Consider the following 26,799-nt stretch of genomic DNA (forward strand, 5'->3'; position numbering starts at 1 on the left):
AACCACACATTCATTATACACTATACACCAACTCACAACCACACATTCATTATACACTATACACTAACTCACAATCACATTCATTATACACTATACACTAACTGACAATCACACATTCATTATACACTATACACCAACTCACAACCACACATTCATTATACACTATACACTAACTCACAACCACACATTCATTATACACTATACACTAACTCACAATCATATTCATTATACACTATACACTAACTCACAACCACACATTCATTATACACTATACACTAACTCACAACCACACATTCATTATACACTATACACTAAACCACACATTCATTATACACTATACACTAACTCACAACCACACATTCATTATACACTATACACTAACTCACAACCACACATTCATTATACACTATACACTAAACCACACATTCATTATACACTATACACTAACTCACAACCACACATTCATTATACACTATACACTAAACCACACATTCATTATACATTATACACTAACTCACAACCACACATTAATTATAGACTATACACTAACTCACTTGCATACCTTATACACAAATACAAACACATTCATTATACATTATACACTAACATACCTTATACACTAATACACAAACGCGTACATACTGTATACACTAATACAAACACATTCATTATACATTATACACAAGCACTCAGTATACACTATACACTAACTCACTTACATACCTTATACACTAATACAAACACATTCATTATACATTATACACTAACATACCTTATACACTCATACACAAACACAGATACATACCTTCTCCATAAACACACAGTACAGTAATACATAAACAGTGGGAAGAAAATGTGTCAAAAAGATTTACATTTAAAAACTGATTTTCCAGATCTGTGCCAGTTCTTGCTGACTGTGGGCTGGGATATGTAAAAACCAATTGAGATTTTAGTCGGGAGAATTATTCATTAATTATCAAGCTGCAAGTCAGCTTTGGTTAGTTAAAGATTTTAACAATTAACTTTTTTCAGAATTAAAAAAATGTTGAAAAGAACAATTGTAACGTTAGGTATTGATATGTAAGTTCCAGTAGAGAAAGGACAGCGGTAAAGTAAGTTATTTATAAGAAGGCGTTGGTACAATATCAGTGACTGATAAAACTAGCATTTGTCATTGATAGGCAACTTCGGTACAGAAATGTTCAAGTTGTAGCGTAGATGGTAACATCTCTGTCTCTTACGGATATGGTTTACACACACACAAACACACACACACACACACTTGTGCTCTTGTTTCCATTAGCAGTGGAAGCTGCTACTTGGATGTGTGTGGGAAAGCAGAGTGCTCTTCAATGGAGAGCAGGATGTGGTCACAGCAGAACAGGCTCTAGACCTCAGATGTTCACTCTGTTTCGTGTCGCCTCGTGCTGCCTGATTAATGCCCTGAGCCCCCTGCAGCACCACCTGGTGGGAACTTGTGATTGATGTCCCTGGGCCTCTGATGCTGCGCAAGCTTCATTTTTACAAAAATGCCATTTCCCTAGCTCTGTGGAACTCAGCCAATCAGCAGGGCTCTATTTCATCCAAGGGCCAATTGGTGAAATGCTTTGTCCAATTTCGACCCAGAATTCTTCTGTGCACCTCAGTCTTCGCTCAGTTCCTCTCTTAGATTTCGGACGTGCTGCTGTGTCCTGATTTAGTAAAAGTCATTTTCTGGGTTGTTCTTTACATTACATTATTGGCATTTGGCAGACGCTCTTATCCAGAGCGACGTACAGTTAATTAGACTAAGCAGGAGACAATCCTCCCCTGGAGCAATGCAGGGTTAAGGGCCTTGCTCAAGGGCCCAACGGCTGTGCAGATCTTATTGTGGCTACACCGGGATTAGAACCACTGACCTTGCATGTCCCAGTCCTTTACCTTAACCACTGCGCTACAGGCCGCCCTGTTCTGGGGCAAAAACACTATAACAATGTTGAAAGTGTCTTGTGCATTGCATTATAGCCTTTTTATTGGGCTTAAGGGTGATTTCCAACGTTTATCCCCGACTAAACTAAGAAAATCAAGCAAACTGGAAAAAGGTTAACAGTAGAAGTTCATCCGCTTCACCCCACAAAATACCTGTTTAATATCTAAAAAAGATGAATGGTCTTAAATGACATGAGTGTATACGTTTGTGTGTAAATGTTTGCGTGTATAAGTTTGTGTGTAAATGTTTGTGTGTTTTGAGTGTAAAAGTCTGTGTGTTAGTGTAAAAGTTTACAATGTTTGTGTGTTTGAGTGTAGACGTTTAAAATGTTAGTGTGTTTTGAGTGTAGACGTTTACATCTTTTGTGTGTTTGAGTGTAAAAGTTTACAGTGTTTGTGTTTGAGTGTAAATGTTTAAAGTGTTTGTGTGTTTTAATGTTTTGTGTTTGAGTGTAAACGTTTACTGTGTTTGTGTGTTTGAGTGTAGACGTTTCCATCGTTTGTGTGTTTGAGTGTAAAAGTTTACAGTGTTTGAGTGTAAAAGTTTACTGTTTTTGTGTTCGAGTGTAAACGTTTACAGTGTTTGAGTGTAAAAGTTTACGGTGTTTGTGTGTTTGAGTGTAAAAGTTTACAGTGTTTGTGTTTGAGTGTAAAGGTTTAAAGTGTTTGTGTGTTTGAGTGTAAAAGTTTACGGTGTTTGTGTGTAAAGGTTTAAAGTGTTTGTGTGTTTGAGTGTAAAAGTTTACTATGTTTGTGTATTTGACCTGCTCTCCCTCTCTGCTCCCAGGTTCGGAAACGACGTGCAGCACTTCAAGGTCCTGCGCGACGGCGCGGGGAAGTACTTCCTGTGGGTGGTGAAGTTCAACTCGCTGAACGAGCTGGTGGACTACCACCGGTCCACCTCCGTGTCCCGAAACCAGCAGATCTTCCTGAGGGACATCGAGCAGGTCCCCCAGGTGAGCCCCCGTCCCACAGCGTCGTCGGAGAGGTCCCGTGGTCCCGTGGGACTACGGCCTGTAGCGTAGTGGTTACATGACCGGGACCCGCAAGGTCGGCGGTTCGACTCCCGGTGTAGCAACAATAAGATCCGCGCAGCTGTTAGGCCCCTTGAGCAAGGCCCTTAACCCTGCATTGCTCCAGGGGAGGATTGTCTCCTGCTTAGTCTAATCAACTGTACGACGCTCTGGATAAGAGCGTCTGCCACATGCCATTAATATAATGTAATGTAGAGGCTAAAATTGTTCCACACTTAAATATGCTTATGCAGACCCTGGTGCTGTTTTTACAATGTGTCCCTGTGGGAACGTTTCTTACAATGAGCTGTTGATTCATAGGCTACATTTTGAATCCCTATTGGGTTTGCACAAGTAGTTGAATAGCCTTGATTGTTAGGTACGAAAATGGAAGGTTCATTTGGGAGAAGTATACCATCATTTGTCTTGCTATTGATCATTTTCGTACGTGCGCGGTGAAAAGAAAGTAAAATCCACCCTAATTCCAACATCACGCAATCATCATTAGTGTTAACGCATGTATGCACTGTTAGCAGATCCCCTGCTGTGGGAGTGCACTTCCATCTTACTGAATTTTATTTATCTTTATCTTCTGCACTCTCCCTCCTTCTCTCACTCACCCTCTCTCACCCTCCCTCCCTCCCTGCCTCCCTCCCTCTCTCACCCTCTCTCACCCTCCCTCCCTCCCTCCCTCCCTCCCTCACTCACCCTCTCTCACCCTCCCTCCCTCCCTCCCTCTCTCCCCCCCCCAGCACCCAGCGTACGTGCAGGCTCTGTTCGACTTCGACCCCCAGGAGGACGGCGAGCTGGGTTTCCGCCGCGGAGACTTCATCCAGGTCCTGGACAACTCCGACCCCAACTGGTGGAAAGGGGCGTGCCACGGCCAGACGGGCATGTTCCCCCGCAACTACGTCACGCCCGTCAACAGGAACATGTGAAAAACGCACCAATCGGAACGCCGGCTCCGTCTGGCTCCGCCCCGCCCTCTCAGACCTGCATCAGCACGGAACAGAGGGGCGGGGCTCCCGAGGGAAACCCCTACTTATACTGAGAATCCCCGCCCCTTACCCCCCCCCCCCGTGGTGAACACTGGCCTCACCCCGGGACTGAACCCACAAAACAAACCACAGTGCTCCGGCATCCTGCATTCAAAGGAGAAACGATTTCATCCGTTAATTCCCTCACCCGCTTCCTCCTCTCCTCCGGTTTATCATCCTCCTCTTTTTCCGCATGTTTTACACACGGATAATTCCTAATGCTGGTTAAAACAAATGGCAATTTAAGAAAAAAATAACTATAAAAAAAAACTACAAAAAAAGAAAAGAAAATTTTCATTACTAAAAAAAAAAAAAAAAAAAATCTTTTACAGAAATGGTTTGAGTCTCCCAAGCAGGGGACCAGTGGGCCTCAAGCTTCTAACATCAGCCTTGGCCTCTGTCACTAAATCACATACAGAAATTCCATTTTTTTAAAGAATATTTTTGTGTATGTGTATGTATGTTTACACACACGCATGTGCGCGTGTGTGTGTATTTGTCTGACCTCTCCTCTCGATGTGTTATGCTTTTTGTTTTGTTTTGCGATTATGTAAATGATGTTAATGCTTCGGGTGAGTCTGGGCTGCTCTGAGGTCCGCTGAACTGCCCGGTTAATTGTCCTCCGTTATCTGAATGTTCTCAGATAAAATGAAAAAGATATATATATATATATTTAAGGCATAGAAATTCAGCTTTCATTGGCTCTTTGTGGACAGCCAAACGAAAATAAGAGCGCAACATTCACGCCGTTTCACTGCAGGAACTGGGAGGCGTGGAGTCCTGTGTTAAAGCGGCCATCTTGCCACCCGTGTATTTATTGCAGGCGATCCGCCGCGGGGTCTGAATGTAGCTGTGGGAAGTCAAATGGGACATTGACACAAGGGAAGCGTGGTCAGGAACTGAATACAACTGCGAGTGACTTCAGAAACGAGACCAATTTCAGTCGTTCTATGGGCGTGTGTGTGCGTGTGTGTGTGTGTGTGTGTGTGTGTGTGTGTGTGTGTGTGTGTATGCGTGCACATGCGTATGGTGTGTGTGTGTATGTGTGTGTGTGTATATACACACACACACCATACGCATGAATGATTATATACACGTACACTGTATAAAAGTACATGACATGGTGTATTGGATAATCAAATAATTGCCGGTATGTTTCTGGCCTGAAACAATGTGTGTTTTGTCTGCCCCTGATGATATTTGTCTGGTCTTTGTGTGTCGGATGGTTGAGCACTTTTCTTTCTTTTTTCTTTTTTTTTTTTTTTTTTTTTGTTTCTTGGTGTGTGTTTTTTTTGTTCTCTCTGGATAGTGCCTTTTCTATCACCGCTGTCTCAGTTCCGCTGGCCAGCTGGGAAATGTAGTCGAGCCAGCCCTGCTGGGAAATGTAGTCCAGCCAGCCCTGCAGTGAGAGGAAGTGTAAATAGCCATTCTGTCCCAGAAAAAAAAAAGAAATACTCCCGCCTTCTCTTTGCCAATATCCTCATGGAAGACCCTTATTATTTAAATGGTTTTTTGTTTGTTTGTTTGTTTGTTTTCTTTTTGCCTTCTCCTACCTAATAATACTCAATGTTTTTTGCTTTTTTTTATTATTTTGTGTTCTGTTGGTTCTGTTTTCAAACGAATAAAAATGAACTGAGATAAGAAGTGTTAATAGTGTAAAGGGCCGTGGCTCAGGGTGGGGGAGTGGTGGTGGTGGTGGTGGTGGGGCATTTTTCCGAGGCCAACTCCAGTGTTTCAATAAAGGATATGTTAAGTGTTGAAAAATAATATTCATGTTTTGATAATCTTGAATGTATCAAGAGGGCTCTAGTCGTTGTGCGTCATAGCCGATGGTGTGACTGAACTGAGTGAGTAGCGTTTGTTCTGATTGGTCTTCTTGGTTGTTGTCGTCGTTGTTGTTGTTGTTGTTGTTGTTGTGGATGTGGTCTCACAGAGAGCTGGTGTGTGAGAGTGGTTCTCTGCTGCCTCACTGCGTGCTTCACCTGCTGCCCCCGATGCCCCCTGCTACCCCGCCCCGCCCCGCCCTGGGGCCCCGGACCGCCTGTCAAACCCTTCAGCTGGGACCATAATCTCAATAAAGACATGGGACAAGATGCTGTCTGTTTACTATGTGATTCAGCCTTCACTCTTCACTTCACTTTTTCTTAAAGAAAGTCCATCTGCCTGAAATGGCCCCGGAGAAGGTTTTTTTTTGTTTTGTTTTTTTTAATTACAATTTATTTATTTTTTTCCTTTGCATAGATCTGAATGTACATCAAGTATATCCTTTTGTTTGAGATTTCTTAAAGAATGGAAGCACATACTCCCTGGAGAAGGATGGGTTGGCTGCTCATACTCCGAATCCATTATAGTTTCTAATTCTAAAAAAACCCACAATAATCTGTACCACTCAAAAACAAAACATTTTCAGTGAAAAAAATCTTCCACTTCCTTTGTGTTTGAGCTTCTGTACCTTTTTTTTTTTTCCATTCATTCATTATCCTAACCCGCTTAGCCTGAACAGGGTCGCTGGAGCCTATCCCAGCATACATTGGGCGAAAGGCAGGAATACACCCTGGACAGGTCGCCAGTCCATCGCAGGGCACACACACCATTCACTCACACACTCACACCTACAGGCAATTTAGACTCTCCAATCAGCCTAACCTGCATGTCTTTGGACTGTAGGAGGAAACCCACACAAACACAGGGAGAACACGCAAACTCCACACAGAGAGGCCCCAGCCTACCGGGATTCGAACCCAGTACCTCCTTGCTGTGAGGCAGCAGTGCTACCCACTGCACCATCCGTGCTGCCCCCCAGGATTATGCCTGTTGTCCAAATGGTTTAAACTTGTATTAAGAAAGGGGGGGTTTTACTTAAGTGGGTAAACAACGTAGACTGCTCCACTGACCCTACGGCCAGAGGCTGCCAGACTCCAGCACGACTGGGCAGCAGTGTCTGATTCAGCACGAGTGATTCACTGAAGTCTCACTGCCTGCTGGTTGAAAGGGAACCCACCCACAGCTTGATAAGCCCACCGTCAGGGCCGGTTATAGACTATCGGAGGCTCTCGCGCAGGGGTGCACAACAAGGGCAGATCGGTTTCAGGATTTTGCGCCAACTTCTGATCTAAATTATTTAATTGACTTACTCATACACATGTCAGATAGGTTATGATTAACGGCTACAGCTGCTGGCTGCAAGTGTATCCCAATGATTTTACTGTGCTCAAGTATGGGGGTTGTGTCAAATTGCCTGTCACCTATGGCTCGAACCGTCTCTGCCTATCATTTATAGTGACGTTTCTGGATGTTGTTTTAGTTGCCTAGGTTGTCTCGCCACTGGATTAGAAGCCAAACGTGTCTTGGCACGAACTGTTCCAACTGCACCTCATTTGCAAAGTGCTATTGAAGCCGGAACACAGAGTCCTTTCCATTGTCTTAATCTGACCAATTGATCAGAACGTTCCCTCGTAACCGCTTGGTACACCGCCGTTGTCACGTGTCCATAATCATAATCAAATGGTCAATACATTCAACACGGGTAAACGTTGATCTTATTACAATGAAGTGTATGTGCAGTTTTGATACATTTTTATAAAGCAAGGTTCATTGATTGCAATAGGGTCGTTTTTTTTGTGTGAAGGCAGGGGCCAGCCTGGCTTCTGTACTCATGACAGCATCAGCGTTTATAGATAAGCCGTCTGTCAGACTGTTTGCCTGCTCGCATCTGTTGAGAGTTTAGGGCGCGGCAAATCTTTGATAAACCACAGTTCAAGCGCTACGCAAATATTATTTACGCATTTATGTGGTCACCTACCGTTATTGCGGCTGGTTACTGCCTGATGCCATGTTCAAACAAACACAACTTTGTGATGTGGAGTGATTCGTTATTGCCATCTGCTGGCGAAAGTCTCAACATAAATATTTGACGTTTGTCTCGTAAAACTAAACGTATTATATTAGTTGAATTACAAAGCAAATAATAAAAACAAATGTTATAGTATAGCTATATCAAGCTAGTCTATGTAACTAGCTAACGCATGTCGCAAAATAATGTAAAACTCACGTTATCCCAGATTATATATTTGCATAGCGTTATTAATATCATCCCATGCTTGTCTGATTCATTGAACTGTAATATAACAAGTTTAATTGTCTGATTCGATTTAATTGCTGGTGTGTCGGGTGGAAACCATCTTTTCTCATGACCTTGCACGGAAATTATTAGTCGAGAATTTGTGGCTTTCTGATTGGCGGCTTGCATGACATACCCTTTTTCGAGCTTTGGTTACTGGTTAATTCGTGATTCAGGCGGGTCTTCTTTGACTATTCAGGAAGCCGCCAAGGACTTCAATTTCCTTAAGGTTGCTGTCGCGTGTTATTTGACTGAACTGCTCAGTGAAATTAGGTAAAATGTTTTTAATTTTATGAACGCACTCCTCACTTGTGCTTTTACAGTTTTATGTTGTTCAAACTGCACTACTTAAAGGTGAGTCCTCTCCGTTCTGTGTAAGTTACATTCACAATGCTTGTTAGCGAGACAGCTAGCAGCAAGCGAATAGCAGGTCAAAATGCAATCGACATGCCCATCAATAACGTATTTAATTGCGATGTCCAATTAGCTGTCGTGTATTAGCATATGGGCCATTTCACGATGGCAACAGTTCAGTGTTCCCTGTCGCATGCATTAGTTAGCCTTTTAGCTAGCGAAACCAACAGTAAATGACCTCGACAGACATCCATCACATTTGAAAGCGTGTGTGTCTGAGGCGTTACGTAAATCCCCCTGTCACCCCTTTTCACAGATCTGAGACTTCTTCTGGGGTGTGGTGATGGTTGGCTTCGACCCGGCAGCGAAAGCGCTGAGCCCCGAGGAGGCTGCGTTGGCTGGGTCCGCGTCGGGCCTGGTAACGCGAGCTATGATCAGTCCCATGGACGTTATCAAAATCCGATTCCAGGTGAGCCGAGAGACCCCTGGGTGGACGTTGTGCCTGACTTGGACGGGCCCCTTATACTCCGTTATTTACGGGCTCCGCAAGTTGTTGTTTCCAGGGCAACGAATTCACCGGTATTTTCTTTTCCGATCATAGTATAGTTTACACAGGAGCCACCCCCTTTTGATTACAATTCCTCTATGAGAGCGGGACCCTGTCTCAGCCCAGCAGGGGAGTAGCCAGGAATCGTGGGACCCCTGAGAGTATAATACACGGGACCCTAGAGGGGGGCGAAACGCATGAACAATAACGTGTTTGCACCACATCATTTGTTTGGCCCTTAGAATGATTGCCACCTTCCTCCCCACTTACGTTGTTGCACAGTTCACATGTAGACGCGAGTCAGAGGAGGACTTGTGATTGATACGCAGGTTAACCGATGGAGTTGAATGGTGTCAGCCAGCTATGTACCATGGGGCCTTGACTTAAGTGCACTAGGACAGCACTTTAGCAGCACGGCCCAGTTTAGAAGAAAGAAAAACATGGATTATTGAAGCTGCTTTTGTGCTGCTGTCTCTAATGCATCTTAGCTGTGGAATGGAGTCGTGTGAAGGACTCAGCCACTGTCGCACCCAAAGCCTCAGGCTCGACGAGCATGCTCAGTGCAGCTATTTCACACACTGCTATTTCACACACTGACACAGAGGACGAATGGTGCTTAGCGCACTATCAGCGGTGCACACTGCCAGATTGAGTAACCCTTTCGAAGGGTAGGTCTTAAGTCTAGAACGCAGCTGCTTTCAGTTGCCAGTAGTGACTGTTACATCAGCGTTAGAATGTTCTTACCCGTGTAACAGGTGAGAAATTACCCGAGTCCGAGGTGGGATTTGAACCCCGGCCTCTCACTTGTCCAAATATTTGTTGAACGAACGCGTTACCAGTCAGTTAAAGACGAACTCGCCCCTAGACAAGGGCAACAACGTTATTTTGAATTTGAGGGTTACGTCATCGGGGAGTGTTGTCGCGATAACCTGCTACCAGCCTTCGCTTTCACTGCACCATCCGTGCTTACTAGCGAACCAGCCGAGCTAACCATGCTACACCTGCACATTCTAATCACACCTTTAAACCTGTACTAACTTTTATATAAAAAGCTGAACTGAAAGTCCTTGCTCTATCTAACTGAGGGTTTGGTGGCAAACGGCACATCCATGTCCGTTGGTGTGGTTGCACGTCAAGTGAGCACCACAATTCATTGGACAGTGACACATTTTCTGTTATTTTGGTCCTGTCCTCTAGCACTTTGACCTTGAAAGGATACAATGACAGTGATGTTGTAGTGCAGACCGTCAGCTTTAACCTGAGGGTATTTTCATATCGGATTAACTGTTTTGAAATTATAGAACCTTTTGTACATGGTCACAGTGTGTGTGTATGCTTGGATGGATGGATCCTGCTTAGTCTAATCAACTGTACGTCGCTCTGGATAAGAGCTTCTGTCAACTGCCAATAATGTAATGTAATGGAGTCTTCTGCTGCTCTAGCTTACCCACTTAGAGGTTTGACGGGTTGCTTGTTCAGAGATGCTCTTCTGCATACCACTGTTGTAATGTGTGGTTATTTGTGTTACTGTCACCTTCCTGTCAGCTTTGACTAGTCTGGCCCTTCGCCTCTGACCTCTCTCATTATCAACGTGTTTTTGCCCACAGAAAGGCTGTTTTTAGTTTTTCATACCATTCTCTGCCAAGTCTAGAGTCTGTCGTGCATGAAAATCCCAGGAGATCAGCAGGTTCTGAGATACTCAAACCACCCTGTCTGGCGCACCAACAGTCATTCCACAGTCAAAGTCGCTTCGATCACATTTCTTCCCCATTCTGTCATTTGGTGTGGAGAAACAGCTGAACCTCTTGACCACGTCTGCATGTTGGTATGCATTGAGTGTGACGCGCACGGTCTGCTCTCCTGACTCCCGCAGCTGCAGATCGAGCAGCTGTCCTCCCGCAGCCCGACGGGGAAGTACTGGGGCGTGGTGCAGGCGGCCCGCCGCATGCTCTGGGAGGAGAGCGTCACGGTGTTCTGGAAGGGCCACGTCCCCGCCCAGCTGCTGTCTGTGTGCTGGGGCGCCGTCCAGGTGACGCACGCACGCACACACACTCCCGGCACACACTCGCACAGGCACGTACACACACACACGCACACACACTCCCAGCACACACTCCCCTCACACACTCACACACTCACACAGGCACGTACACGCGCACACACACACACACACACACTCCCCTCACACACTCACACACTCACACACTCACACAGGCACGTACACACACACACTCACACACTCACACAGGCACGTACACACACACACACACTCACACACACACACACACACACACACACACACACTCACACACTCACACACTCACACACACATTCACACTCACTCACACAGACACACACACACACGTTGTGACTGTTTTGCGTGTGTGTGCCTGCAGTTTGCACACACACACACACTCACATGTTGTGAATGTTTCGCGTGTGTATGTCTGCAGTTTGCACACACACACACACACACACACACACACACACATTGTGACTGTTTTGCGTGTGTGTGCCTGCAGTTTGCACACACACACACACGTTGTGACTGCTCTGAGTGTGTGTGCCTGCAGTTTGCGCACACACACACACGCGCGCGTTGTGACTGCTCTGCATGTGTGCCTGCAGTTTGCACACACACACACACACACACACACACACACACACACACACACGCGTTGTGACTGCTCTGCGTGTGTGTGCCTGCAGTTTGCACACACACACACACACGTCGTGACTGCTCTGCGTGTGTGTGCCTGCAGTTTGCACACACACACACACACACACACACACACACACACACACACACACACGCGTTGTGACTGCTCTGCGTGTGTGTGCCTGCAGTTTGCCACGTTCCAGTTCCTGACGGAGATGGTGCACACGCGCACGGCGTACAGCAGCCAGAAGCCCGGCGTGCACTTTGTGTGTGGAGGCTTCGCTGCCTGCTCCGCCACCGCCGTCTGCCAGCCCCTCGACACGCTGCGCACACGCTTCGCTGCGCAAGGAGAGCCCCGGGTGAGTGTGTGAGTGTGTGAGTGTGTGAGTGTGTGAGTGTGTGAGTGTGTGAGTGTGTGAGTGTGTGAGTGTGTGAGTGTGTGTGTGAGTGTGTGAGTGTGTGAGTGTGTGAGTGTGTGAGTGTGTGAGTGTGTGAGTGTGTGAGTGTGAGTGACAGACAATGCGCATCCTAAAACACTCTGTGTCTGTCTGTGTACCGTGCAGGTTTATCAGTCCCTGAGACATGCGGTGTCCACCATGTACCGCACAGAGGGGCCCCGGGGCTTCTACAAGGGCCTGGCCCCCACGCTCATCGCTGTGTTCCCCTACGCTGGCCTGCAGTTCTTCTTCTACAACGTCTTCAAGAGCCTCCCGCTGCTGAAGCCCAACGAGCCTGGTACGAGGGGTCAGGGGTGGTCAGTTTAATGTTTAATTTGTTATTTTGCTGACGCTTTTACAGTTGATTAGACTGAGCAGAGGACAATCCCTCCTGGAGCAATGTGGAATTAAGGGCCTTGCGCAAGGGCCCAACAGCTGTGCTGTTCTTCTTATTGTGGCTACACCGGGGCCACCAACAGTCATGTACCTTTGCCACTAGGCTGCAGGCTGCCCCAGGTTGTCAGAGACTCTGCGCACGTGGTCAGACGCTGGGCTCTGAGTGTCTGTGGCTCCCTCTCTTCTCCAGGAAACCTCCATAACCTGCTGTGTGGCAGCTGTGCTGGCGTGCTCAGTAAGACGCTCACCTACCCCTTCGACCTGTTCAAAAAGAGGCTGCAGGTGGGGGGGTTCGAGAAGGCCCGGGAGAGCTTCGGACAGGTGAGGCTCTGTGTGTGCTTCGGGACAGACTGGTAAAACTGGAAATGGGTTCAATAGTGATGCCGTCACCCAATGTTTATGAAGGTGTGGGAACCCTGTGTATGATGTATGAAGTTCTGCTAGTTCCTTTAAGCTTGCACATTTTACCTCACATTTATAAAATATGAAATATCATTAATTATGTAATCTATTCTTCTGTGTCTGTGTCTGTGTGTGTGTCTGTGTGTGTGTCTGTGTCTGTCTGTGCGTAGGTGCGGACCTACAACAGCTTCTCGGACTGCGTGGTGCGGATCGCGAGAGAGGAGGGCCTGCAGGGCTTCTTCAAGGGCCTGTCCCCGAGCATGCTGAAGGCCGCCTTGGCGACCGGCTTCACCTTCTTCTGGTACGAGCTGTTCTGCAGCGCCCTCTGCAGGCTGAAGGAGGCGCGGCGCTCCGAGTGACCGGGGAGCCGGGTGCCCAGGGGGGCGGAGCTACTGCACGACCAGACCGCGTGTGGCACGACCACACACACAGGACCGCACATACTGGACCGCACATACTGGACCGCACATACTGGACCGCACACACGGGACCGCACACACGGGACCGCACACACGGGACCGCACACACGGGACCGCACACGGCAGGACCGCACACACTGGACCGCACACACTGGACCGCACACATGGGACCGCACACATGGGACCGCACACGGCAGGACCGCACACACTGGACCGCGCACACGGGGCCGCACATACAGGACCGCACATACAGGACCGCAGACACGGGACCGCACATACAGGACCACACACACACACGGGATCACAACGTCTCACGGACTCGGGTCGCGTTTTTTGCCGAGGAGGGGGGATTCCGTCTCCCGAGGGAAAATCTTGCCGTCCTCTCGCTGGCTCTCAGGAAGCTGTGCCTGCATCGCTGTAGCCTCTGTGATGGAGAGATCTGTGTGCTTGTAGCTCTGTAGGCTGACACTTTCCAAGTTATTACGTTACATTATTGGCATTTGGCAGACGCTCTTATCCAGAGCGACGTACAGTTGATTAGACTAAGCAGGAGACAATCCTCCCCTGGAGCAATGCAGGGTTAAGTGCCTTGCTCAAGGGCCCAACGGCTGTGCGGATCTTATTGTGGCTACACCGGGATTAGAACCACCGACCTTACGGGTCCCAGTCATTTACCTTAACCACTACACTACACGCCGCCCCTCCTCATGTGTGTGTAGAGTGATTTCAGAGAACTTTACCAATTCACTATTTTTACCTTAGGCAGAGTGGTCCCGACATGTCATGTAAATCAGAGCCTTTCAAACTCGGCGTTGCAGCTCAAATATGAATCAAGATTCAGCCACTGCATTGCTTATTTCTCGCCTCGAATGTTTTCAGAAACATATTTCCGTGGATAGGTCAGGAGGCAAAAGACAAAAGCTTATCAAAGGTCCGCCGTATTATTATTTTTTGGCAAAGACAAAGCCCAATCGGGTATCAGTCGTCCCTTGTTTATATTAATCCCATTGGCCAGCTGTCTGTTGGAACCCACCATCTGTACTGTATGATAACGGACATCTTTATTTCGGTCTGAAGTTAAGTGCATTTGTTGAATTCGATGTGGCACAGCCCTACGAGCCCATTGATCGAAAAAAATAGAAATCTATGATAAAAATATGAAAAAGCATGAGGCCCATTGTTTCTGGAATCTGGTTCTCCACCCACCCTTCACCTGGGAGGCAGGTGTGAAGACATTCTGGCCAATCAGTAGCACTAGTTACCCGGGAGAAAAGAAAACCAGGGCTGGATTTGGATTCAAGGGCCGTGATTTGAAGATTCCTGCAGTATTTAATGCCCCCGGATAAGATTTACTGCCTGCATGACAGACACATTTCTGACCAGGGAGGTTGTGCTCGGATGAAGACCAGCCTTGTCGAAACTTCGTCTTCAGCTGGGCCAGTGTTATGCTCTGTGCTGTGTACGCTTTTATTTTATTTTATTTATCTTTTCTTTTTTTGCGTTTGCCTCAGGCCCCGCTGAATTTCGGTTGGGTGTACCATATTTTAATGCTGTATTTGGCATGAACATTGTGCTTCTGCTGCTGTAGTAGTGTTCTTATGGGAGTGAACATGCTCACTTCAGAGACAGTGTTGTACTGTATGGTTATGAATCATTTACTAAGTTTAGGAAAAGGTGGATTTTGTTATCAGCTTGTTTTTAAAATGAGGTGGTGGTTTGAGAGGGTTGGTGTGGGATGGGTTCCTTATTATTTCATGACATTTACAACCTGTGGGAAATAATGTTTAGGAAAAATGTATTTTAGGTAGACCTGTACACCAGCTTGTTAATGCAAATATTTAATCAGCCAATCATGTGGCAGCAACTAAATGCATAAAAGCATTGAGGTTCAGCTGTTTTTCAGACCTAATGTCAGGATGAGGAAGAAATGTCATCCAAGTGACTTTGACCGTGGAGTGATTGTTGGTGCCAGATAAGGTGGTTTCAGTATCTCAGAAAACTGCTGATCTTCTGGGATTTTCACGCACAAGAGTTTGCAAAGAGTGGTGCAAAAAGCATCCAGTGAGCAGCAGTTCTGCACGCACAAAAACACGTTTTTTGAGAGAGGTCAGTGGAGAAGGGCCAGACGGGTCAAAGCTGACAGGAAGGCGACTGTAGCACAAATAACCACACATTACAGCAGTGGTGTGTAGTGGAGCATCTCTAAACACAGAACAAACCTCTAAGTGGATAGGCTACCACAAGTCTAATAAAATACACTGTGAGCACTTTATTAGGTATGTTAATGAGCAATGGCTTCATAAGAGAACAGACCATCAGTTGATGTATGAATTAACAATGAATGGGTACTGCCTGACATAAGGCTACCCTCACTTTGGAAATCTGTGATGTTTCACAGGAAATGAACGTATTGAATTTGTTGTCAACCAAAGACCAACACTTTCTTTATTGGTTCTCATCTCACTTTGGTGTGGAGTGATCGTCAATGTTTGGTCTTTAGTCAGAACACTCATGCTTTTTTTAAATGTATCCATTTCATTTTATTACTATTTATTTAAGGGCAAAGCACTTCTCAGGGACCACATATGTTACATGTGCCTTGTAGACGACCGCTTTTACATGTTATACGATAACGTATTTAGTAGGTACTGGAACGGATTAGCATTGGTTATCATAGGAGATCCCGACCGTGGGAGATGTTGGCAAAGCTTAGCCACGCTGTATATGGTATGCAGTGTACAGGTTGCAGTTTAATGTGTAATGTCAAATATGCAATTGACATATTGGTCATGCTTCGCTATTAAATATAATTTTTCTTTAAAAAGCATGACCTCAGTCTTTGGTTCATAAGTACCTCAGTCATAAACAGTCAGTTGGGAAGCTGCAGTGTGGTTGACAGAACACCATCTAGGACAGTCCATTAATGACTACAATACAATATTTTGTTTTAAAATATTGTAATGTCATCCGTCTGCATTACTGGTTTGTGCCTTGTATTTAACAGCACCATGTGAACCGTGGGCAGAGTGTAATGTCTGTAAGGTCAAAAAGTGTCAAATGTTATTTTTTTTATGAAAATACATTTCTTTTGAAGTACAATAACTATTGTCATGTACTTTTTCCACAAATAGTTGTTTTCTGTGCTGTAAAGTGTGTGACTCATGTTGTGTAGATGAGTCCAATGTTCTTCTGTCACCGAATAGGGGAAGGGTGGGGATACTCTGGCAACCGAAATCCTCCCTCCCTGGCTGATGCCACCACTCGCAACATTTGAGATAAGTCAGACCTTGGAACCATGAGATAAACGATGGGCAAGGCAGGGCCCTATCCGTTTCTTATTTTCAGACGCCTGCTCTTATTTATTTAATTAGCCCAATCATTTGCATGATCTGTCATTTTTAGCCACATTCTGTGATATAGAGCAGCTGATAAATGTTCTTGTCTTGGAGCATTTTATTGTGGTCTAATTTACAGGGTGAATCAGTCATGGTGCATATGGCTTATTAGCTGATTGAGTCAGGGTAACTGGTGGCAGCAAAATCCTGCATACACAGCGGCCCTCCAGGACTGGAGTTGCCCATCCTTGATCTAAATGGTATACATTTTCATTTAATGACCACAAACATTCAATGGCAATACATTTATTTATTTATTTTTTTACATTTATTTTCTGGAATAGCCTAATTCTCAGAGTTTAGCTAATAGCACTATTGGAGGTCAGTAGAGCATAGTAGACCCAGCTATGAATGCATTTTTGTATCCAAGCTTTATAGTGCTGTATGAAAAAATGTACTTGTTACAATTGTGCTGGTTCTCACCTACCTGCTAACTGTGTTACTATGGTTGCCATTCTTTATAAGACCACATTACATTAAGGCAACTGAACTTATTTGAGGTTGTTGGGAGGAAACAAACTTGGGTGATTGATGATGTTTGGCCATGGGGCGGAGCTATGTAACACATAGGGTGAATCTCATTCTTCGTGCTTCTGGTGGCCAAACACAAACAAGGCCAATTAATGGCTATCTAGATTAGCAGCTGCATAACGTAGCTATTTGCTTTGATATTGAGTGAATGTGAGGCCCATGGTGGAGCCAAAGATGAGGCCCACGGTTGAGCTTGAAGTCAGCCTTCCTCAGGGGCAGGTGGCAAGGCTTCCTGAACATGGAGAATAGTTTCCACTGGAGGAGCCGGAATCTGTTCCTGAGAAGCAAGTAGTGAATTTCACAGAAGAGATTAAAGTAGGACCCACAGCGGAGGAGGAAATGAGAAAATGCATAAAAATACCTCTAACTTGTCAAATGTTTTTGTGTCAGTTTCCCATTGGATCTACAATGATGGTTGTATCTGTATCTGTGCATCAGCCAATCTGTTGTCAGTTGGCAAAACGAGCACCTCAGAGTGTTTTGGAGCCCCAGTTTTGCGCTTTCATTTTTACATTATGTTTCCATATTTGTAATTTCGGTCAAGCACGTTGTTCAAGGGTACACCTGGGAATCAAGCTTAAGACGTCTTAAACTTACAACAACCTTTTAAGTCACAGCGTCTTAAGCTTCCAATCTCTTTTAAGCCCAATGTCCTTTACCATCCTACAGCGATGTAGCATAATGGTATCAGACATAATGCTATTTCATCTGGATGGTGACGGTGCTATAACAGAACCGATGTATTCATATGATTCCATAACATGAATATTATAACATCCGAACAGCGCCTGTTTTTTTCGAAACCCTGCAAAGCAAAAAAGCAATTGGAAAGCAATTGCAAAATGAGCATACACACAAACTGGGAAAAAAACAGTCAGGGTATTAATTTACATAAACACCGCCGGGGGAACACAAATCGACAGCTTATGTTCTGATTTGAAAACGGTCTGTATGTATTGACGGGTTTCATTTTCAAATATAATAAAGGTTTTCCATCGCTAAATTTTAACTTATGGATATGGAATTTTGCTATTATTAACTATTATTAAATTAATTGCATAATATTGTTTTACATTGTCAGCACTAGAGTTGCTGAAACCAAACAATACATTTTCAAAACAAAGGGGAAACTCCGAATGCATGTCTCACCAAAGACGCTTGACAAATTAGTTCTATGCTACTCCATGCAATGAGTGACACTGTAATATAAGATCACCCGCAAGCGCAGAAATCCTCCTCACAAGCTAACAGTGTTTATCCACAAACATCAAACGAGCTCAAGAAATTCAAACGTAGTTCAAACGATCAAAGAGCTTGTGCTCCTGCATAGTTCGCTTATATCGGCTTATAGCCACAGAACTGTGCAGCAGTTGACTACTGTATGTTCGCGTTTAGCGGCCCTGCCCATGGCCTGCAGAAAATCAAAGTGCGTTTTCAGGAAGTGACCTAAAAAACGAAAGGGAAGTGCTTGGTGGTTGGAAATGGAACGTCGCGCGGAGTGAAGTTGAAATAAAGTAGTGTAAGAATTGCAAGCTAATGTACTTATGATTATCAAAAAAACAACAACAACCATCATTCGCCATCATTGTCTGTTTGGCTTAACATATTGTGCTTGACAAGTAAGGGCACCGCTTTGCTTCAGTTAGCCATGTTCGGTTTTATTTCCAGGATGCAAACAAGCTAGCTACGCTACTCTGGCGTGTGGTTAACTTTTCTTAGTAGCAAGGGAGTACAGTTGGGTGAACCGTTTTGTTGATGGCTAGTTTTTTAACAACATGCATTCCGAATAGATTATTTTACGTTACAGTTGGTAATAACGTTACGCCACAACTCATCTTCGTACTAGTACGGTCTGCTCAATGAGGAGTGGAGGGTTAACGTAACGTTAAGCTAGCTAGCTGGGTGCAGGGTTAACGTAACGTTATAAAAGTGTTTTGTACTACGAGAAAATCAAAGAAGCGTCCGAGCGGTGCCGGAAGGTGAGAGTGTGTGCACGTAAACCGTTATCTAGCCAACATAACATTGGCTGCACAAGGTTAAATGCAGCTAACTTAGCTAGTTTGGACAAACTTCGTTTGCAAAGGAGCGTGCACTACGTTAGCTGTATATAACTTAGTTTTCTTGGAATCTGCGATAGGTAAACGTTATATCGGCTTTCCATGTAGCTAGCTAGAGTTTTTTGTTGTGTTTAATCGAGTGTTGCTAACGTTAGCGTACCTAACGAACCAGCTAAGTTACAAAGTCCTGAGAAACTATGATATTACTAAAAAACGATAGGATCACTCGATAACATTTACTGCTGTCGAGTATTTTAAGTTGCATTACACACGCAGTCGTGCTGTATTTTGATCTGCCACGTTTTGCGGATCATTGTTTCTGCGAGTTTAGTGTATATGGTGTCCCATCCAGGTAACGTTACTGTATAGGTCGGCGAATTCAATGCGTCTCAGGCGAAAACAAACAAGATGTTGTTTTTGTTTTGTTTTTTTCAAGCTGTAAAGTTAGTTGAACGGAACAGTACGTCTGTTAGATTTATCCACTGGTTTTCTGTTTAACGTTTCCCTTTGGAACCGCGAATAATCTACATTTACCGATATGCAGCAGTTTTGATAATACTGCATCCAATACAGTAACTTTGTGTTAGCTAAATGTACATATAACAATAGAAACGTGATGTTATTTTTGAAGCGCCAGCATTTGGATTTAGCTGGCTATTGATAACCTAGTCCTATTCATCCCTAGTATAAAAGAAGTCGAGGGATGCAACTACAGTAGGTCGATGGCCGCATCTTTAGTAACATTGTCGTGCTGTAATGGGAGCATAATATTATTGCTGTGAGGAGGTTTGTAGTTGTGCTTTGGAGCAGATTATGCCTGGAGCAGTGCACTGTGGTCACTGTTTAGGTTAACGTTAGATATGCCACTCCACGGCCCTGTAGTCCGGTTACACAGTGCGTGTCTCACAGGCTGTGTGTGTGTATATGTACATCTTTCAGGGTTGTGATTGTCCATCGGATGTCATGGAGAACTCTAAGGAGGACTACAAGATCCAGTCCTTCGACCTGGAGACCCAGAACCTTCTGAAGACCGCACTGAAAGGTCTGCATCAACAACGGCATTAAAGGCATAATATGCTGGATACCCCACTTGGAAAATATTATAGTATAACCATGCTCAGATTTTAAACAGATATTAAAATGATTTAAGAAAAACCCATGTACAAATAAAAAAAGCCATGATGTGCAAGTAAAAACACAATGATGTACGATGTAAAAATGGAGGCAAGTGGGCGGGGTTGAGGATGGAGGAGGTCATGGTAAACACAGGACCCCTGCAGGGCTAAAAATCCTGCAGAGAATGCAGTCAAAATAGATTGGAGAGGCTTTACTTCAAGATTTCCTTGTTCCTCGAACAGGAATGGCGAAGAGGAGTGCCACAGCTTGGTGAAAGTATAGCCTCTGGGCACTCTTGTGGAGGAAGGAGTCAAGTTAACAAACCTTTATTCAACCGGTATGTCCAGTCTGACAGCAAAGCGTTTTGGCCACAGAGCCTCAAAGTCAAGTCACACCCTGATGAAGGTTTTTGTGGCCGAAACGCGTTGGTGTCAGACGTTTTTAACTTGATCCTTACGGATAGTAAGCGCAGTTCTGTTTTCACCGCGCTGTAGCACTCCTCTTTGTCCGTTTTTTTAGTGAGCATCTCGTCTTTCTCCGGGGCGCTTCAGTCTGTTATCTGAGTGCCTGCTGACGTGTTCTTGTGTTTCATGGTTCCTTGTCAGAGCCCAGCTCGGTGGATCTGGAGAAGGTGTCTGATGTCATTGTGGACCAATCCCTGAAGGACCAGGTGTTCAGTAAAGAGGCCGGCCGCATCTGCTACACCATAGTCCAGGTATGAACCCCTGGCATCCGCTACTGCCTGTGTGCTACACTATAGTCCAGGTATGAACCCCTGGGATCCGTTACTGCCTGTGTGCTACACCATAGTCCAGGTAAAAACCCCTGGAATCCGCTACTGTCTGTGTGCTCAAGCTTTCACTCTCCCAAGTCAGAAAGCAGGTCAGAGCCTGCTTGTTGTACATACTCTGTGAATGGGACATTCTGGATTTGGGTAAGATTGGAGATGCCATATTTGGGTATATGAATGAATTTACAACGAATGCCTCTCATTCACCCGTTCTCACACTCGGACTCACATACCCACAGTGAAAGACTGCCAGCAAAGCACCGATCAGGAGAAATCTAGGGGTCAGGTGACTTGCTCAGGGGCACTTCGACACACCCAGGGGCGGGGGAACGAATCGACAACCCTTCCGACTGCCGGACGACCGCTCTTACCGTCCGTCTGCTAAAAGCGTAAAATGCAAACGTGGTTGTGGTGTCACGGTCCTCCTCTCTGGATCTCCTCTCAGGCCGAGGCCAAGGTGAACAACGGCAGTGTGTTCCGTCGGAACCTCCTGAACCGCCTGCAGCAGGAGTTCAAGGCCCGAGAGGAGACCAGGTGCCGCTCGCTGCAGGAGTGGGTGTGCTTCGTCACCTTCATCTGCAACATCTTCGACTACCTCAAGGTACGGAGCACGCTCTCGGGGAGTGCCGTGTACTGGTGCTGATTATGGAAATAACGATTCATCAAAGGTTTATCATCATCATCATCATCATCAATCACAGTGATTGATTGGAGTTGAACTCCTGGCTAGTGAGTATAGACTTGAGGTGATGTCTGCACACACCTCTGAAAAGAGGAGTGAAGTGGAGAGGTACTGTAATGTGGGAGGTTTTGATATTTATATTTTATTAAATTACATTTTATTTTATTTTCCTTTTTTCAGGTATGATCAGTTGCATACATTTGTACCTTAATAATGGCTTTTTGAGTTATGAAAGCTGTCGTGTGATTGAATAAGAAAAAGTTATGCAAATGACATAGTGTGAGTGTGACAGCCTTCTATCACCGATACGAGTTATAACTAAGTTCACTTTAATTACATTTGACTTCATTTATCATTGCATTGGGTTACTCAGAGTGGTTGATTGCTTCTTCTTGATTTGTTCAAAGTATCAAGTGTTCCAGATTGACGGTGTTTAAAGGTGTTAGACTATATAACAGACGGAAAAATAGCCCAAACAAAAAAGGGCATTTTGCGACAACCCAAAACAAAAGAAAGCACTTCTAGAAATGGCTTAAACTTCCTTTCCTAAACAAATGAAAACAATTGAAACTTTAAAGCAAAGCTCGTTAAACAACTATTTTAGCTCGGCGTCCTTCAGGTAAAGCACCTGTCTTCAATTGGCAAACGCTGCTTGCGTCATCCAGGGGTGCCCTTAAATAGTCTAAATTTGTTATAGCTGGCCACTAGGGGGAAGCACCAGCTGAGATATCTTAAACCTTAAATCTTTTGGCTCCTGCAGTTAGGTTATTAGTCATTTACATAACGTTTGCATGTTGCTTGAGCAGAGAGACGTGTGTTTGGGCTGCGGGCGGGCGGGCGGTTTGGGTTGGTGACCCCTGTGCGTCTCCTGCAGGTGAACAACATGCCCATGATGGCGCTGGTGCACCCCGTTTACGACTGCCTGTTCCGCCTGGCGCAGGCCGACTCTCTGCAGAACGAGGAGGAGGTGCGTCCCACCCCTGTGTGTGTGTGTGTGTGTGTGTGTGTGTGTGTGTGTGTGTGTGTGTGTTTGCCTTGACCTGACTAAATGTGTGTGTGTGTGTTTGCCTTGACCTGACTAAATTTTGTGTGTGTGTGTGTGTTTGCCTTGACCTGACTAAATGTGTGTGTGTGTGTGTGTTTGCCTTGACCTGACTAAATGTGTGTGTGTTTGTTTGCCTCGACCTGACTAAATGTGTGTGTGTGTGTGTGTGTGTGTGTGTGTGTGTTTGCCTTGACCTGACTAAATTGTGTGTGTGTGTGTGTGTGTGTGTGTGTGTGTGTGTGTTTGCCTTGACCTGACTAAATGTGTGTGTGTGTGTGTGTGTGTGTGTTTGCCTTGACCTGACTAAATGTGTGTGTGTTTGTTTGCCTCGACCTGACTAAATGTGTGTGTGTGTGTGTGTGTGTGTGTGTGTGTGTGTGTGTTTGCCTTGACCTGACTAAATGTGTGTGTGTGTGTTTGCCTTGACCTGGCTAAATTTTGTGTGTGTGTGTGTGTGTGTGTGTGTGTGTTTGCCTTGACCTGACTAAATGTGTGTGTGTTTGTTTGCCTCGACCTGACTAAATGTGTGTGTGTTTGTTTGCCTTGACCTGACTAAATGTGTGTGTTTGCCTTGACCTGACTAAATGTGTGTGTGTGTGTGTGTGTGTGTGTGTGTGTGTGTGTGTGTGTGTTTGCCTCGACCTGACTAAATGTGTGTGTGTTTGCCTTGACCTGACTAAATGTGTGTGTGTTTGCCTTGACCTGACTAAATGTGTGTGTGTGTGTGTGTGTGTGTGTTTGCCTTGACCTGACTAAATGTGTGTGTGTTTGCCTTGACCTGACTAAATGCGAGCGTGTGTCCCCCTCGCGCAGGTGGACTGCCTGGTGCTGCAGCTCCACCGCATCGGCGACCAGCTGGAGAAGATGAACGTGCAGCGCATGGACGAGCTCTTCTTCCTGCTGCGTGACGGCTTCCTGCTCCAGGAGGCCCTGGGCTCCATGGCGCGGCTGCTCCTGCTGGAGATCCTGGAGTTCAGGGCCGGGGGCTGGCAGCTCAGCGACACGGCACAGAAGTACTACTACAGCGAGCTGGCCGACTGAGGGGGGGGGCGGGCACGGCCAGGCCCCGCCCGATGGCTAATGGGGCTAAATATCGGGTACGTCCAAATACAAATGAATCCTCCTTTACTTCACTCGACGACGACTCCTATTCGGAAGTATGAGAAGAGGCGACGAGTGCAGGAAAGGAGGATACTTTTTTTTTTTTTTGTAAGTATTGGGACATACCCAATATTTAGCTGTATTTAGAGCAGGGGTGTCCAGTCTTATCTGAAAAGGGCCGGTGTGGATGCAGGTTCTTGTTTTGGCTCGGTACTAAAAATACAATGTACGATTCTGCGCATCGAAGACGATTAGTTTGATGGTCAAATCGTAGTGTCGTAGTGCTGGGTCAAAAGAAACGTGGCCCTTATTTAGGTTAAGATCGCACACCCCTGGGTCTGAGGACAGGAGTGCTGTGGTGTGCAGCTCAGAGCTGGGTGAATTGCAGTAGGTTTAAATGGAGAGTAGGAGGGGTGTGACTTTGGACAGTACCCACGTGTTGGTGCAGGGGACCGAGGCTAGCGTGGAGCTTTGGGGTTCTTTGAAGTAGAATTTGAGTTGTGTGCAGGAGTTTCTGTCATTTGTGGGATTTTGCCAATTGGTTTAGAAGCATGAATGTGTGAAAGCTCTCCACATCCTGGGATTACATTCCCCCCCTAATGACAGGGGCGACAAAAAAGAAAACTAACTTTAATTTATAAAAATAGTTTTAAATGTGAGAAGAAAGCACATGCAGTTTAACGAAGTGATGATTGGATTGGATTGTGCTGACTTAATGTCTGTCCAGTTTATATTCTAAGATCCTTATTCCCAGAGGCACTACAGGAACATGAGTTCAAGAAACATTGAGACAGACATTCATTCATTCATTTTGTTCAAGGGACACAGACCAAACCATAGCTATTCCATTTGAGATTTGAGTACAGCCAAATATTTTGTAGTGTTTTTTATTTTTTATTGTGTAGAGGCAATATTGGGCCAGGGTTATGCTTCGCAAAATCAAATGGTGAAATTTGATTCCAATTTCACTTTGTTAGATGTTGGAATGTGCACTGGTACTCCTATTTTGAGGCTGTATATTTCATTATAGCACTATGTAGAGGGGTGTTTGTTGCTATTTTTTTCTTCTTTATATTTAATTTTTGGAATTGTCAGTTGACTTCATCTTATATTGTGATGTTCCAGCCTCTGCACAGAGCTTGAAGTCATTAGCACCTGAAAGCTGGACTGTTGTGTTACAGAGAATGGGCAATAACCTAATCAGCTTTGATATGTTGAAGAATGCACTCGGCTGACATGCTCCATTATTTATTTGTGCCGTTTCAAAAATATGTTCTCAAAAAATATGTTCACCAGCCAGCAGTGGTGTTTCCACGACAGGTGTTATCAAGATGGAAAGTCCCCAGACGCGCGTTCAAGACCGCAAAAGTTAGCTAACGTTCGCCAACACATTAAAACCGTTTTCTGTTCACCATTAACGTTAGCTAATAGTTTGAAAAGGTAGTGTCGGCGAACGAAAATGGGTGTTATTAGGTAAAACGCCGAGAGAACAAAAGTGGACTGTAATACTATACTTTAATCAATGTAATATTTGTTCTTACCTAATCACAAGTAAGCAATGAATCAGCTAGCTGGCATTGTTAGACCGAAGTCACATCAATTTGTATTTGGTGGCGAATTTAATGGAATGTTTATTTTAAATCGTAACTTCTTGTAACGTTTGCGGTCTTGAACGCACGTCAGGGTTGTACCCTGAAATTTCTATAATGTATAGCAAATGGGTATACTATTATACAGAACCAAGAAAAAACAGCTTATTTGAACACGATCCTTTATTTGAGCGTTAAGAGGAATTTATTTCCGCAGGTGGCTCCTCCACGGTCCGACTATTTCACTGGTGCTAGGAATAGAGAAACGTTATTTTCCTTCAACATGTTTTAAATACTGGTCTACATAATCAGGATATGTAAATATATTTACACGACTCCTGATGAAGATTATCGGGAGTGTCTTTCCGGACACCGATGAGGTACCATGCAGAAGCACTTAGCGTAGCTGTGCGATTGCTGTGTTTCTTTGAAGTGTAAACGTGACGTTAACTGCTTCATGTCTGTGTGTCCATCGGTCTTCTGAACGAGGTGTGCAGTGCATGAAAGCTCTCAGCTGGGGCCATACACGAAGATCTATGATCAGATTTAACCGAATGTATATTTCGCTCACAATTCCGAGACACTGTTATTGCAATTCATGGGGAAACCTTTTTGGGGTTTTTTTTTTAGTTGTGCATACTAACACAGGATAGTTGAAGATACATACTACCGCAGGACTGCTGCTGCGGGTGGTGGTAACTGCCTTTGTCTCTCTAAAGGAACGGCAACACTGAATAGTTTTTATTTTTTATCTGCTTCACTCACAAAATCTGTTACACAGCTGTGTGGAGATCAGGTTTATAAACTTTGTGTTCAAGCAAAGGAGCCGTCTGACGTACGGAATCTGAATACGGACGCCTGCCTGACTTGTCTTCCATTCAGAACAGTGATTAAAAGCACAGAAAAACATTGGGCAAAGTGACCAATGAATAAAGGTGTTTGTGGTGTGGATTGGGGATGGTCAGAGGGGAAAAAACAAAAAACTAAGCTTTTTGTCAGGTTATTAAATATGGGAAGCCTTTCTTCCCACTGTTTTTGTACTGCTGAATTTCTACAAATTCCTGTTTGAAACTGAATTGTTCAAATAAATTGTTTTGAACTGCCTTCTGGTTAATTTGATTAACAAAAAAATGGTCCTGCC

The 26,799-nt window shown here is 44.9% G+C and overlaps 3 protein-coding genes across 9 annotated transcripts in view; all 3 read left to right on the top strand.

Moving 5' to 3' along the window:
* LOC133114898 (growth factor receptor-bound protein 2) overlaps positions 1-6,111 on the top strand; it is a 29,217-nt gene extending 23,106 nt beyond the window's left edge. For both annotated transcript variants that reach the window (XM_061224589.1, XM_061224590.1), the window contains exons 5-6: positions 2,756-2,924; positions 3,734-6,111. In XM_061224589.1, the coding sequence (XP_061080573.1) occupies positions 2,756-2,924; positions 3,734-3,919 (355 nt within the window). In that variant the 3' untranslated portion in view covers positions 3,920-6,111. The remainder of the gene's footprint in view (positions 1-2,755; positions 2,925-3,733) is intronic.
* Positions 6,112-8,340: 2,229 nt separating this feature from the next.
* On the top strand, positions 8,341-16,454 carry slc25a19 (solute carrier family 25 member 19). 2 transcript variants are annotated; one of them, XM_061224167.1, is made up of 7 exons: positions 8,341-8,492; positions 8,809-8,961; positions 10,913-11,068; positions 11,887-12,057; positions 12,262-12,433; positions 12,722-12,852; positions 13,104-16,454. In XM_061224167.1, the coding sequence occupies exons 2-7, from the start codon at positions 8,836-8,838 to the stop codon at positions 13,290-13,292; spliced, it is 945 nt and encodes a 314-aa protein (XP_061080151.1). In that variant the 5' UTR covers positions 8,341-8,492; positions 8,809-8,835; the 3' UTR covers positions 13,293-16,454. The 2 variants fall into 2 exon arrangements, with proteins under 2 accessions (XP_061080151.1, XP_061080152.1); XM_061224168.1 differs by having other exon boundaries at positions 8,341-8,411.
* Positions 16,455-18,689: 2,235 nt separating this feature from the next.
* mif4gdb (MIF4G domain containing b) lies at positions 18,690-26,762 on the top strand. 5 transcript variants are annotated; one of them, XM_061224102.1, is made up of 6 exons: positions 18,690-18,797; positions 20,275-20,377; positions 21,057-21,166; positions 21,687-21,842; positions 22,798-22,890; positions 23,782-26,762. In XM_061224102.1, exons 2-6 carry the CDS (start codon positions 20,299-20,301, stop codon positions 24,007-24,009), a joined length of 666 nt encoding a protein of 221 aa, XP_061080086.1. In that variant the 5' UTR covers positions 18,690-18,797; positions 20,275-20,298; the 3' UTR covers positions 24,010-26,762. The 5 variants fall into 5 exon arrangements, with proteins under 5 accessions (XP_061080086.1, XP_061080088.1, XP_061080085.1 ...); XM_061224104.1 differs by having other exon boundaries at positions 18,726-18,792; XM_061224101.1 differs by having other exon boundaries at positions 18,741-18,897.
* The last annotated feature ends 37 nt before the right edge of the window (positions 26,763-26,799 follow it).

The sequence above is a fragment of the Conger conger genome, chromosome 16 (genome assembly GCF_963514075.1).
Source record: "Conger conger chromosome 16, fConCon1.1, whole genome shotgun sequence".
In the NCBI taxonomy this organism is placed as follows: domain Eukaryota; kingdom Metazoa; phylum Chordata; class Actinopteri; order Anguilliformes; family Congridae; genus Conger; species Conger conger.

What these genes read in the sequence shown, in the direction of transcription:
- slc25a19 (XM_061224167.1), top strand. Translation starts at nt 8,836, where the DNA reads ATGGTTGGCTTCGACCCGGCAGCGAAAGCGCTGAGCCCCGAGGAGGCT. An exon ending in TTATCAAAATCCGATTCCAG is followed by an intron (nt 8,962 to 10,912) that starts GTGAGCCGAGAG and finishes TGACTCCCGCAG; the next exon opens with CTGCAGATCGAGCAGCTGTC. An exon ending in GCTGAAGCCCAACGAGCCTG is followed by an intron (nt 12,434 to 12,721) that starts GTACGAGGGGTC and finishes TCTCTTCTCCAG; the next exon opens with GAAACCTCCATAACCTGCTG.
- mif4gdb (XM_061224102.1), top strand. Translation starts at nt 20,299, where the DNA reads ATGGAGAACTCTAAGGAGGACTACAAGATCCAGTCCTTCGACCTGGAG. An exon ending in TCTGAAGACCGCACTGAAAG is followed by an intron (nt 20,378 to 21,056) that starts GTCTGCATCAAC and finishes GTTCCTTGTCAG; the next exon opens with AGCCCAGCTCGGTGGATCTG. An exon ending in CTCTGCAGAACGAGGAGGAG is followed by an intron (nt 22,891 to 23,781) that starts GTGCGTCCCACC and finishes CCCCTCGCGCAG; the next exon opens with GTGGACTGCCTGGTGCTGCA.